This window comes from Rhynchophorus ferrugineus, unplaced genomic scaffold (assembly GCF_030347505.1).
Source record: "Rhynchophorus ferrugineus isolate W39M unplaced genomic scaffold, kcgeb_rfMv2 rfM9, whole genome shotgun sequence".
NCBI lineage: Eukaryota > Metazoa > Arthropoda > Insecta > Coleoptera > Curculionidae > Rhynchophorus > Rhynchophorus ferrugineus.
In genome coordinates, this window is record NW_027472588.1 from 36911173 (window position 1) to 36925020 (window position 13848).

The following is a 13848-nucleotide window of genomic DNA, read 5'->3' on the forward strand; positions in this document are numbered from 1 at the left end:
CGTGACAAAAGCTGTTTAAATGCATATGTTATTTGAAATAGTAATTATCTTCTATTTTTTGTTGAAATCCACAAAATTTTTGTTAACTAATTAATTGACCTTCAGGGAGCGATTATTTTAATCTAGGAACTTTTAGATGTAGGCGTTATTAGCACCGATCTTGAACGTTTGATGTTTATTTCCATCTTGTGCTTTGAAATGTATGATTGAAATATTCCTGGTACAACGAGAAAGTTTATAATTGAAGCTTTGTCTGAGTAATAAATATATATTTGATGAAACTCGGCGTATATATCGATAATTTGAGTTAGACGTGATCTGTAGTTTTAGTAACTAGTAAATTTTCTAGAACATTCATGTTTTCTTTCTGAATAGTAATATTTAAAGTTATTTGTAATATTCTACGTTTCTTTTTACACTGATATGGCAATATTGTTGATAAAACAGCCATTAAAACGTACGTGACAAAAGCTGTTTAAATGCATATGTTATTTGAAATAGTAATTATCTTCTATTTTTTGTTGAAATCCACAAAATTTTTCTCAATTAATTAATTGATCTTCAGGGAGCGACTATTTTAATCTAGGAACTTTTAGGTGTAGGCGTTATTTGCACCGATCTTGAACGTTTGATGTTTATTTCCATCTTGTGCTTTGAAATGTATGATTGAAATATTCCTGGTACAACGAGAACGTTTATAATTGAAGCTTTGTCTGAGTAATAAATATATATTTGATGAAATTCAATATTTCAAATATTTGCTAATATTGTTACTTCATTCTTGAGCCTTTATCGAGTTTGAAAATTCTTATTCCAGAATATTATTAATAAGACAAAATTAATTGTATGAAAATATACAAAAAAGTTAATAATTTTAGCGGATTTTATTGTTTATATAGCAATCTACCAAAATTAAACCTAATTTCTGATGTAGGATAGATATTTCTACGCATTCAATTTCATGTTCAATTTCCACACTTAACTCATACTTTTAGTTGTTTTATCTACACATAATGTACATTCCTATAAAACTCATTAAAGTTATATCATAATTTAATAATAATTAAGTACATTGTTCATATCGAATATTAATTATCCAGTCATTAAAAGTTTCTATGTAACAATTTTAACTAACATAATTAACAAAACAAGTTTCATCATATCATTTACTTACCTACAGTACATTTTGTAATTTACCTAGTAATTATGTACGTAATTTTCATAATATTGTTTTAATATTATAAAAATAGATTTGGTTCTTTTTATAGAATACATTTAAAATACCGGTAAAACAATATGTTAGGTGGCTGCATATATTGTGATCAGCGATATCTATGGTGGTAGTAATATAAAATATCAACGTAAACAACTGTTAAACCAATTAACCTAACTATTAAGCTCGATGTTTTTGAAGTTTCTCTATAAAAAATACTAAATTTTCCTTTATATTTATTGATTAATATTTGCTGCAAGAAATACCAATAATAACGCTCTGTTACACGTTGCAGGAGTTTTGAAGAAGGATGCAGCCTGACCTGGCTCGCAAACGGTTTCCAAACGCTTAAGAAAAGCAAAAGTAGATTAGTAATTTGGTTGCTGTCAAACCAACATCGTTCTTTCCACACGACATCGTTATATTGCGAGAAAGACACAAAAAAATTTTAGAAAACGATGGAAAATATTCTGACTAATGCACATTGTATCAATTGTCTTACCAAATGCCTTTATAAAGTGTTTATGCCACTCAATAAGTCAGTTATTTCAATCACAACGAAAGAATTATTGGTGTTTAACTTGAACTAAAATAATTGAATAATATCCCAATATGTCTGTCTACTAATAAAGGTAACATTACCAGCATAGTTTAAACTTGGCAACCAACTTGGGGTTAAATTAAACCAAATATATTGGCTGATAAGGCGTAAATCTAAATTATCGTTAGATAACAAGCTTTTGCTGTATAAGTCAATACTTAGGCCCATTTGGACCTATGGTATTAAACTGTGGGGTACTACTAGCAAATCGAACATAGATGTGCTCTAGAGGTTCAAGAATAAAGTGTTGCGACTCATCTTCTATGCCCCATATTACTGTGTCCAATTCAAGTACTCTGAAAGACTATTAGTGCATCCTAATACACTCGCCAAACAGTTAAATGTTCGTGATGACAGTGTAGTGCTTAGGCTCAAAGGCAAACTACCATACGAACTAATTAATAGACACAATTACTAGAACACATTAATAGAAATCATATAATAATACTTATTGCCCATGGGCAGATTTTTGAGGTTCTAGGAGATTAAAAAAAAATCCTCGCACAGTTCAAATCTAACACTGCAAGAGCAAAAAAAGGTCTCTAGTTTTGTTAAAATATGCCCTATTTATTTAGGTTATACAAAACTGAAGGTGCAAAGTCATTCCTCGAGATTTTCTTCACTACAATTGCGACTCCCAAAAGGTAAAAGTCAAATATTGATTTTATTATTTCCTTGTATTCGTAACCAGTGAGTAATACGGCACAGGTCACGTTATCCGTATTGTTCTGTGCATCACTGATACCAAACCAAAAGTAATCGGACACAAAGAATGTTTACGGCCTATAAAACTTTTAGCTGGTCCCCGATAATTACCATCCGAAATAACAACAAAAAATATACGACTCACCGATCGTAAAAATAAACGGTAACTGTTAATTAGTTACCATTTTTAATTTGGGAACATTTTCTACTTATCTAGCGTTCGGCTGCTATGGGAAATTTTTATAAAATTAAATTTTAATTGGTACAGGTCTTTGCGCTCATCATACACGATCGTTTTAATGTTTTTTGATTTATTTAATGGCTTTCTTGAAATCAAATGGTGCTATTTCGGTTATTGTTAATTGTTAGTGTTAATGGTGGTCGTTCGGTAGTCATTTATTGTAAGTAGACTTTTATCTAATAGATTTTACAGTTTGGTTTATTTATTGTTGTTTCATTTATTTCAAAAATGTTTTGTGGTATTTTATGGGAGTTTTTTTGGAATCAAAATAAATGTATTTCATCTCAAAAATTCTCAAGGAAGCATAGTTCTTTTTAAAATGTGTTTATTGTCCGTATAAGTTGGACGAAAACATGATATATTGTATGGATCAGATGGAATAATGGGGAAGAAACGTTCATCTTAAGAAAAGTTTATCCTACCATATGGTGATGACATTATATTATGGAGTTACTTTTATAATTATCTGAAATAATTATAAACATTTAATGTTATTTTGTATTGCATATCACATTAGATGTACTTGGTTTATTTATTATTGTTTTATTTATTTGAAAAAGTTTTGTGGTATTTTATGGGAAATTTTTTGGAATCAAAATATATAAAGATATCGCAAAAACCAACAAAGAAGCATAGTTCTTTTTGAAATGTGGGATGAAAACATATGATATATTGTGTGGATTAGATGATATAATTTGCAAGAAACGTTCATCTAAAGAACAGTTCAATTCTACCATACAGAAAATGCTGGTGTCAACATTATATTCTGAAGCACTCACTCACTTCACTATGCATTGTAACTAATTATAAAAATATTATTTTTATTACATCCCACGCTCTATTCATCAATTTATTGCTCCTGATCTGTTATACTATGCATTTCTCAAATTATAATTAAATAATTACCTATTTAAGCTACTTTAAACTAAAATGAAGACACATACAAAAAAAAAGTGTGTATAAAAAGTTCTTGTGGTATGTCTCGCTTCAATAGTCCGATTTCCTGCAAGTTATATAGCTGTATTGTTTCCACGTTACTGTGATCAAGTAACCTTGTTTAAGGTTTTAAAGCGAGATCTTTGATAACTTCGTAAATACAATTGATTTTGAGGTTATCGTGCAGTTCTTCGTCAGTTACGTAACGATAAGCATTGGCAATTAATCAAAGAACTTTACGTCAAAATATATCAAACATTAGGTTTTTGGCTAAGTTGAGGGCACTTTCAACTAACCAGTACAATTTCTTAATTTTGAATGTGATCTCTTCTGTTTTTAGTCTAATTTGAAGTATCTTAATATCCTAGGGATTACAATGATGAAATTGCCTTGGATTTAGATTATTTGGCTATCATAAAATTCAAATTTAAATTTCAGGCTCAATTGGCGAGACAAAAGCGAGTAATTTATAAATAAAAATTCAGTAACCTAAATTTTCGAAGGTATTAATTCAATTTTATTTTTAACGTGTACGTATAACAACATATACTTAACTAATAAACAAAATAACACATCGTTAATAGTTTATTTAGTTCTATATTTTCTGTACAATCTCCACGTTGAGATAATCTCAAAATAATGTTGTTTTAAGCGTTTAGTTTATGTTATATTGACCGAATAGTTATTTTAACCACCGTAGTAACAACACGAATGTACATAAGTAATAAAAACGTGTTAATTATATCTCGAAAATTATATCTATTCAAACAAATCAAAAGGCAATTTTGGTTACTACGTTTTAAAATAAGCAAAGGAGATGGTTTAACTGTAAACGGTGTTGTAACAGGAAGTAGATGATATATCTAGTCTTGTGTGACACCAAAATGATCGAGATATGGTAGCTACTAGTAATGTTTAGTATCATAGGAAATTGGTTAGGAAAACATCATTTATATGGAAATATAATTGGAGAAAATTAATAGCAAAATTGGTGGGCTGACTCATGAGATTTTCCTAATAGTAATAATAGAATAACATAGAATGTAGAATGTAGAAATTGGTAATAAATCTAACTACAAAATATTTATACATAAATAATTATGAACAAGGACAATCACAAATGTTAAATAATCACAAACATAAAGTTACGACCATGCCTCAGCAGGATTCAAACCCGCGGCTATCGCAACAGTAGGAGGACCGTCCTATCGTCTTTACTTACTTACTACTCCGCCACCAAGTCGGTTTAATTTTGTATTTTAATTTATATTTCTCCTATATTTCGAAATATAATGTGTATATTTTACAAATATTTCCAAATTTTTTTTATTTTAAAACTGTTTACAATTAAATATTTCATATATTTTACATAACTTTTGAATACTTGATGACACTTAATTTTAAACATTTATTAGTAATAATTAATAAAGCTCTTTAACACTTTTTTAACTATCGACTAAAAACGATATCGATATTTTCCGGCATTCCTAATAAAATATACAATATCAAATATAGAATAAATGTATAGCTTAACTAAACTATATTAAATACTAGATTTGTAAGATATTTCCGAAAACAGGATTTCGTAAGATAATTATAGTAAATGTATAAAAATTACCGGGAAAAATTGAGTTTCGTATCGGGGATGCCGAGAAAATATCGATGTATCGATGTTTTTATTTCGGCTAAAAGTATCGATATTTTTCCAGAGATATACTGCAAATAATAAATAGAAAAAAATATAATGCATAATAAACCTGCACCTTTAAAACGAAGTGTCAGAACTTAATATAACATAAAGAAGACCTTAATTTTAAGGGTTTGTTAAGAAATATCGCTTTTTTCATATTTGAAATATTCGATATCGACCGATATATCAATTTTTTGTTTTCCTAGATGTGTTTTTTGAATAACGGTGTATTTCTAGTTGCTGCAAAAAAATATCGGTATATTTAACAATAAATAAATATATTTTTCTCGCCTATTTTTATTATGCCTAATTTTCTCTATAATTGTATTCACATTGAAAATAATGTTTATCAGAATATATGAATACAACACAATCGTATATATAAAACAATTAATCAACCTTTTTCCCACGAATACATTACAATTATAATTAATTATTAATGATTTCTTAATCTTTTTCAGAAATGACCGCAAAATACCTATAATAGAAATCATCCAGCTAGGCATCTAGATGATTATCTAGCGCTAGCAGGTACCGAGGCGCAAGGAACAGCACTGTGCCCCCCAGTGTAGGTTGTGTGAAAACCGGCACAATCATTGGCGTAGAGATTGCCCCTTCCCTTTGCCCAATGGGGGCCGAAACCTCCCCCGAGCAGCAATATTCCCTCCGATGGAACGATTTCCATTCGTCCATCCTGTCGTCCTTTCGACATTTACGGGACGAGGTAAGTGATAATTTTAAACCAATCATTACTAAATAACACATGAGCTGAAACGTCCCGGGAGTAACAAAGAAAACGCGTGCTTTTTTTTCAAAATTGGCTTTATTCATCAACGTAATCTCCATTCTTTCCAGCCCCACTCTAACATTTCAATGCCACTTTTGCAGAACGATTTATCCTTTGCTTCAAAATTGGACTGCCACCTGTTGCTGTCTACTCAGATGATCGTTTTGATTCCGGAATGATAGATCCATGTTTCGTTCATTGTCACGTGTTGTCGCAATAATTCCAGTTTGTTACATCTAAACATGGCCAAACATTGCTCAGAATCATTAACATGTTGTCGTTTTTGGTCAACAGTGAGCAAATGCAACACCCACTTTGAACAGACCTTTATCATAGTCAAAAGCGCTCATGCAATATAAAACCCACACGTCCTTTTGATATCTCTACGATGTCAGCTCACTCACGCAACTTCATTTTTCAATCATTTAAAACGATTTTGTGGATTTTTTTGATGTTTTCTGATGTTACCGCTTCATTTGGACGTCCACTGCGTTCTGCATCATTGCTGTCTCTACGACCATGTTTCAAGTCAGCAAATCAATGTTTTATTGTTGTTTATGATGGGGCAGAGTCCTTATAACACTTTTCAAGTCATTGCTTCGTTTAAATAATATTTTGCCCATCAAGAAGCAGTGTAAAATTAAAACACGAAATTGTTTTGGTCCATTGTTTTGAAAATAACAAAAGTAGTATTACTCTTAGCAGAATAACTCACAAAATTATGAGTAGAATGTCATGAAATTTTAACAGATTTCTTTTGACGGTTAGTACTAACTGAAAAAGCGGTCAATGCAATAAAACTAGCGCCATCTATGTGTTAGGGCCGGGACTTTTCGGACCACGTGTTATATATAAAACTAAAAAATAAACACTTCTACGTCGCTGGACAACATACAATACAATGATTGTTCCATTTCGTACACCTGATTGTTATTAAAGATGATCTAAGTCTTCCATCTCGCGTTCGTTGTAAAACTGTACTGATTACCGGTCGATTATTTATTTATTTTTGAGAGTTCGAAAGGAACCCACATAATTGGGTGGTACTCATACGCTTTATGCAAGTCATGACATAAAGAGAATGCCAATGGACAATGAACCGGCACGTAAAGCGAACCGTGAACTTATCAATTAGGTGTCAAAAACAACTGTTGTTTTAAGATCATCTCCGAAATAATACAGGATATAAAAAGCCAGGTTTTTATTGTAGTAATTTAGTGCTATAAGAGAGGGAGAAACAAAACAACAACCTGAACATCTGCCTCAAAACAGTGTGTCTAATATCTAGAATTAAAAATAGCACCTGCTTGCAAAAATAAATGCATATGGATAGCAACATCTGCCTAAAACCATCTAACAAGTTATTTTTTTGTTTCTTCTATACTTTTTAGAAGCTTTGAAGTTCGCTACTAATTTTATTGCTACTACAAATCGGAATATTTCGTTTCTACGAACAAGTTGTTTGTGTTAGATTCATTAAATAAATACAATATTGTCGTCATAGATAATTAAACAAATTAAATTTAAATTATTAGTTTTAATTTCTGTGTAATTTATTTTGTTGTAATCTGAATTTAATATTCTAAATGAGCGTTTTGTGACTCTAAATTATGATCACTTGGATCACGTGATATCAGTTACGTGCTTCATGAAATTTCAAGAATGTTTGTTTTCTTTGTCCATTAAACAACTCATATATATATATATATATATATATATATATATATATATATATATATATATATATATATATGCATATATATATATGCATATATATATATACTTATATATTATATATAAGTTTTTAATTACGACTATGGTTTTTTTAAAAGTAAATTTTTTTAAATTGGATCTTACTGGAAAACCTTGTAAATTCTCAAATCCTGAAATATAAAACTCGAGCCTCTTTGTGAATACGAACTAATATATGTGTGCGTTTATAGTATTCAACTTAAGATACTAAATAAGCTTTTCAAATATCCCAAAGAATGCTGTTAGTGCTACTTGAAAATGGAACAATGAGAAGATTGGGTATAGTTACCATACATTGATAATTTTGGTGAAATATGTGGTTTGTTTTTACACTGTACATTATATTAAAAAAGTGATAAGAAATTCAAAGGAAGGGAAAAAAACAAAGGCTTTTTTAAATTTGTTACAGTAATAGCAAATTAGCAATTGGTTTAATTAAAGAGATATTAACACTAATATATTTTAAATAACTTCTTGATAATTGGGTTGAACTCATATACACTCTGCTTTCTCTATTTATTTGATTCTAATATATATTTGGAATAACTTGGTTTATATCGTTATCCCTAATGACTTGCGTCCAAGTTTGCCACTGATTTTGAACAGTTGATGTTGGAAAGTGTGCCTTGGTTTTTTTATGGATTAATTGAATATTTCGTAATTCTTCCTGATGGTCCCAGATAATATGATTCTTCAATATTACATGAACTCAAGATGAATTAATTAATCCATTTTTTTCTTCATTCAGAACAAATTATCGGCAAACTATTATGAATATTACATGCTTTTTTGTAAACACCATTCCAAATATTTCAATTCCAAGGAATGCTGTTAATGGCAGTTGAAAATTCTAAAAAAAATATTGGGATTAGGTGCACATATATATATATATATATATATATATATATATATATATATATATATATATATATATATATATGCATATATATATATATATGCATATATATATATATATGCATATATATATATATATATATGCATATATATATATATATATGCATATATATGTATGTATAGTGTGTGTCTGTCCGATATTTTTTACGTTGGGTTCCAAATTCGATATTGACTATATTCACGTTTTCTGTTCTACATTTTCTAAATATATATTTCTTTAAGTGTATAATCCTATTAGGCTCATGGGTATATAGGAAAACAATTTTCCATCGTTATATTTCCTTGCCATTTGTCTATGTCTTCTACCATCCTTATCCAGACTATTAAAATATTAACCTATCTGATTCTTTGTATCTATTATAGCTAGTACTGAAGACAGTCTCAAAATTCTAGTAGAGTATATACGAGATATATTCAGATAGTAACGAGAATTTTCTTCCGTTTGTGTTGTTTTGCTATTTTGCCATATTTTGTTGTTTTTCTGAAAGGAATGTCTAGAAATATTCAGCTATATTGGTGATTTACTTTTTTTAGGAGCAATTGAAAGACTAACGTGTGTTTTGATAATGTTGAGCTTATTGTTTGTTGTAATAACAGTATAAAGTCTGTTAAATGGTTAAAATATTAAATGTTGCTTTATTCTAAAGACCAAAACCAATAAAAAATCTACAAGTTCAGTGAATTAGATATGATGTGAAATATGAGGGTTCACTTTTATGTGCCACTATGTTTTTTCGTTTTAATAGAATAGTTCACCCTAGATTAAATATCTGATCTATAGAACAATATTTGACTTAATGTGCCTGCCGGTACTACACTTCTTCAAATTTATTAAAGAAAATAGGTTCCAGAAGTGTCTTTGGGAATGAAAGAAGCCCTGGTGTAACTAATCCTAAATCCTACAAGTCTTATTTAATTCAAATATACAATTAAAGACATTTAATAATAATCAGTCAGTATTTCAATATGGTTTCAACAAGAAGACGAGAAGATACAGATGGCTTTAGGGTTACGTAGTTTCTGATCATATGAATCACCTGATAGGCAAGTACAAATATGTAGTTTCATTTATGAAGTACTTCTTTAAATTAAGATAAATCATAATACTTTTTAGAACCTCAATTTTTAGTAATGTTATACGCTGATAGATGTTTGAAGTAAACCAAACTTTCCGTGATATGGGCCAGTTTTTTTGATCTTACCAGGCCTTCTGACAAAGTCTGGCACCACAACATAATTTTCAAGGCTTTAAAGTCGTTGTGATCTTATAATCATTATACATTCATACTTGGAACACTATAAAAGTCGCTAGTGGTTCAAAATAAAATGTTGAAGATGATTCTGAATGCTCCATGGTATAAGAAAAACATTTTCACATTTTCTTGCCATTTGTCTTGGTGTATTTTTTATATTTTTGGGTGTACTGAACCCGAATATGACTGAAAGAACCAGGAAGGTCTTTCTGAAGCGTCCAAAGGCGTTTGGTCCCTTTAGATGGTCCATTTAATGCCCTGGTGAAATCATTGACATCGCTCTTCACTTACATCTCCGAGATGGGATTGAAGTAAGTTCTTTTTCTTCATTCTTTATACTGAAACATTTCTCTAAGAGCTAAGGAAGCGTCTTCGTGGATTATCCATGGTCGTGATGAATTGTGAGTCAGTTATAAACCGTCTAATGTCTAGTTCGACGAAAACACCTTCCTTCAGCTTTGCTTTTTGGAAGCCTGGAGACCCTGAAACTATGTATTTGAAATAATCTCTATCTTTGGGAAGTAATTTTACAAATTGCTTCATCAATTACAACTTTATGTGCAGTGGTTGTAAAAGAACTTCATCTGGAGGTACCAATGTTTCTCCGTTGGCCGCGAACTTTTTTTATTCAGTGATTTGTTTGGTTTCTGTCATACCATTGACGTCAAAAATAAGAATTTTGTCATTATTTTCGTTTTCAACATACCAAAATACATAGATATCAGAGAGTTTTTGTTGTAGACATATGTAATTGTTATACTTTTAACGGTTGATACATACCAGAGAGTGTCCATACATGTTTTCACGAAATAGTTTAAAGCAAGACCAGTCCCAAAAAATGTTACGCAACTCCGCAATTAATATTCAGCATCATATCCAATTAACGTTAATGAGACAATACGGAATAGTATCTATCGTACGGCGTGCCAAAATCGGACAATCTAATTAGTCCGAAATGGCTGTGGCGGTGCACCGATTTGCATAAATTGCAAATAATACGCGACCAAATAATCCGGCCTTACAATCAGAACATTATACCGAAACCCGTTCATTCAGGAACTGGGAACCAATCTATTTAAAGTATTTTCGTGGTTATTAATAATAGTCGATCGGTTTATCCTTGGTGCTATATTTTTTTCGAACAGCAATTAACATAATATACATTACAGATACTTTCGCATACTTTTATTTCACATAAAGTTCAATTTTTTATATGATAAACTTGAAAAAATCTCTCGTTATGTATCACTTTGTCTTGATATTTATATATGGTATATGAATATTAATATTAAAATAGAATATTGAAATAATCCATTCGTTAAACGTTATCGTTGTTTTTATTTAAATAATTATTATAATCTGTAAATTTCAATTTCCTATTGAGAAATTAGAATAATCATAATATCTGGGACTAGGCCTTTGGCGAAGAGAAATGAAGCCAGAGAAACTCCAATATATCATTTCTTACAGCAGTTTTTCAAAATCACTTGCAATTTCGATGTTTTCAAGGTGATATATGTTATATCAGCTACAATAAAGTATATCGAGAAATCAGATTACCGTCAATTTTTAAGTTCAATACAATTATCAAGAAGTTCATATAAAGCTTACAATTTTAATAGCCCATTATATCAATCAATTGCTACTTTGCTATCGTAATTTTATCGTATCTAGAGTTTAAAAAACTCTTGTTTCTTTACTTCCTTCGAATTCCTTATAAAAGTCTTCAATAAATTGTACAGTACAAAAAGAAGCAACAATGTTTAACAATTTATATGTGCACCTTATCCCAATATTTTTTTTAGAATTTTCAAGTGCCATTAACAGCATTCCTTGGAATTGAAATATTTGGAATGGTGTTTACAAAAAAGCATGTAATATTCATAATAGTTTGCCGATAATTTGTTCTGAATGAAGAAAAAAATGGATTAATTAATTCATCTTGAGTTCATGTAATATTGAAGAATCATATTATCTGGGACCATCAGGAAGAATTATGAAATATTCAATTAATCTATAAAAAAACCAAGGCACACTTTCCCACATCAACTGTTCAAAATCAGTGGCAAACTTGGACTCAAGTCATTAGGGATAACAATATAAACCAAGTTATATAAAATATATATTAGAATCAAATAAATAGAGAAAGCAGGGTGTATATGAGTCCAACCCAATTATCAAGAAGTTCTTTAAAATATATTAGTGTTAATATTTCTTTAATTAAACCAATTGCTAATTTGCTATTACTGTAACAAATTTAAAAAAGCCTTTGTTTTTTCCCTTCCTTTGAATTTCTTATCACTTTTTTAATAAAATGTACAGTGTAAAAACAAACCACATATTTCACCAAAATTATCAATGTATGGTAACTATATCCAATCTTCTCATTGTTCCATTTTCAAGTAGCACTAACAGCATTCTTTGGGATATTTGAAAAGCTTATTTAGTATCTTAAGTTGAATACTATAAAAACACACATATATTAGTTTGTCTTCACAAAGATGGACGAGTTTTATATTTCAGGATTTGAGAATTTACAAGGATTTCCAGTAAGATCCAATTCCAGCATCAGTAAAATATGAATGTTCAACAACACTTCAGTTTTCAGTTAGTCTCATGTATCTAATAACGTCGTCCTCATACTATGAATAGATGTTATTTTAACTAATTTAATGTTGAGGTATCAATGTTTATTGAAATATATTGGGTTTTCGTTAATCATTACAAGATTTACATTTAAAAAAACCATAGTCGTAATTAAAAACTTTAAAAGAAATATTTGAGATCCTTCTTTGGTTCCTCATTTCCAGAAATCAAATTAAGTAAATGATTTATTGAATTGAATCTATACCGAATACAATACTAAGTGGACCATATAAACGATATGTACTTGATATTTAGAAATTTGTTTTGTAAATTATTTTCAAAATTATCTAGAAGGTATTTCCCATTTAATTATCATAAATTACCCGGTTCATTTGATACAAATGACTTCAAACAGTAACCATTCATTTGAAAGTCATCATTACCGATATTAAAATGTATTCATTATAATGTCATGTGAAAGATATTATTATAATAATGTTATTCTGCTTCATTAGAAAAGATAAGATACCTTGATCTAATTAACTGGCAATTAAAATGTATACGTTATTAGAGGTCAATGCTTTTTTAACTACCTAACTATGAACGATAATTCAGACTATAAGTAACGTGTCCCCCTCCTGCTCCTTCTGAAACAAAAATATTAAATAATTATGTGTTTACGTAGTTGAAGTTAACCTTTATTAATAGAAACAACTAAAAACGTAAGACAATTTCGTAAGATTAAGTAATAAAATTTATTATTAAGATCTAACATTTATTTGCCAAAATATTCAGAAATATTTAACAATGAATAATTAATGGCGAGCTATTATTTCGGTATTAAAAAAATCGGGTAAATGTGAAAATTAATTTCGAAAAATCAAGGTAAACGAATGCGTAATAAAATTTTTAATCATCATAAACTATATTTATACATTATTCGGTAGTTTAAAGTCGAAATAATGGGGACCATTCTTGTTGTTTGGATATCCCTATGCTTCATCAAGGTCATGGACTATATGGCATGACGGTAGAACCTCGGAACGTCATAAACTGATGGCAGTGTTATCTTAAGAAGCACCAATCATATATTTTATAGCAAGAAGAAAGAGAAGGCAGAAACAGTGGTAAATCCAACTATACCTTAAGATGAAATGAAATGCAGTATA

At 29.7% G+C, this 13848-nt stretch overlaps 1 protein-coding gene across 3 annotated transcripts in view; it reads left to right on the top strand.

The window, feature by feature from the left end:
- Nucleotides 1-13848, top strand: part of ab (BTB/POZ-zinc finger protein abrupt) — a 108760-nt gene that overhangs the window by 29933 nt on the left and 64979 nt on the right. For all 3 annotated transcript variants that reach the window (XM_076414779.1, XM_076414781.1, XM_076414780.1), the window contains exon 2: nucleotides 5848-6110. In XM_076414779.1, coding sequence (XP_076270894.1) covers nucleotides 6015-6110 — 96 coding nt within the window. In that variant the 5' untranslated portion in view covers nucleotides 5848-6014. The remainder of the gene's footprint in view (nucleotides 1-5847; nucleotides 6111-13848) is intronic.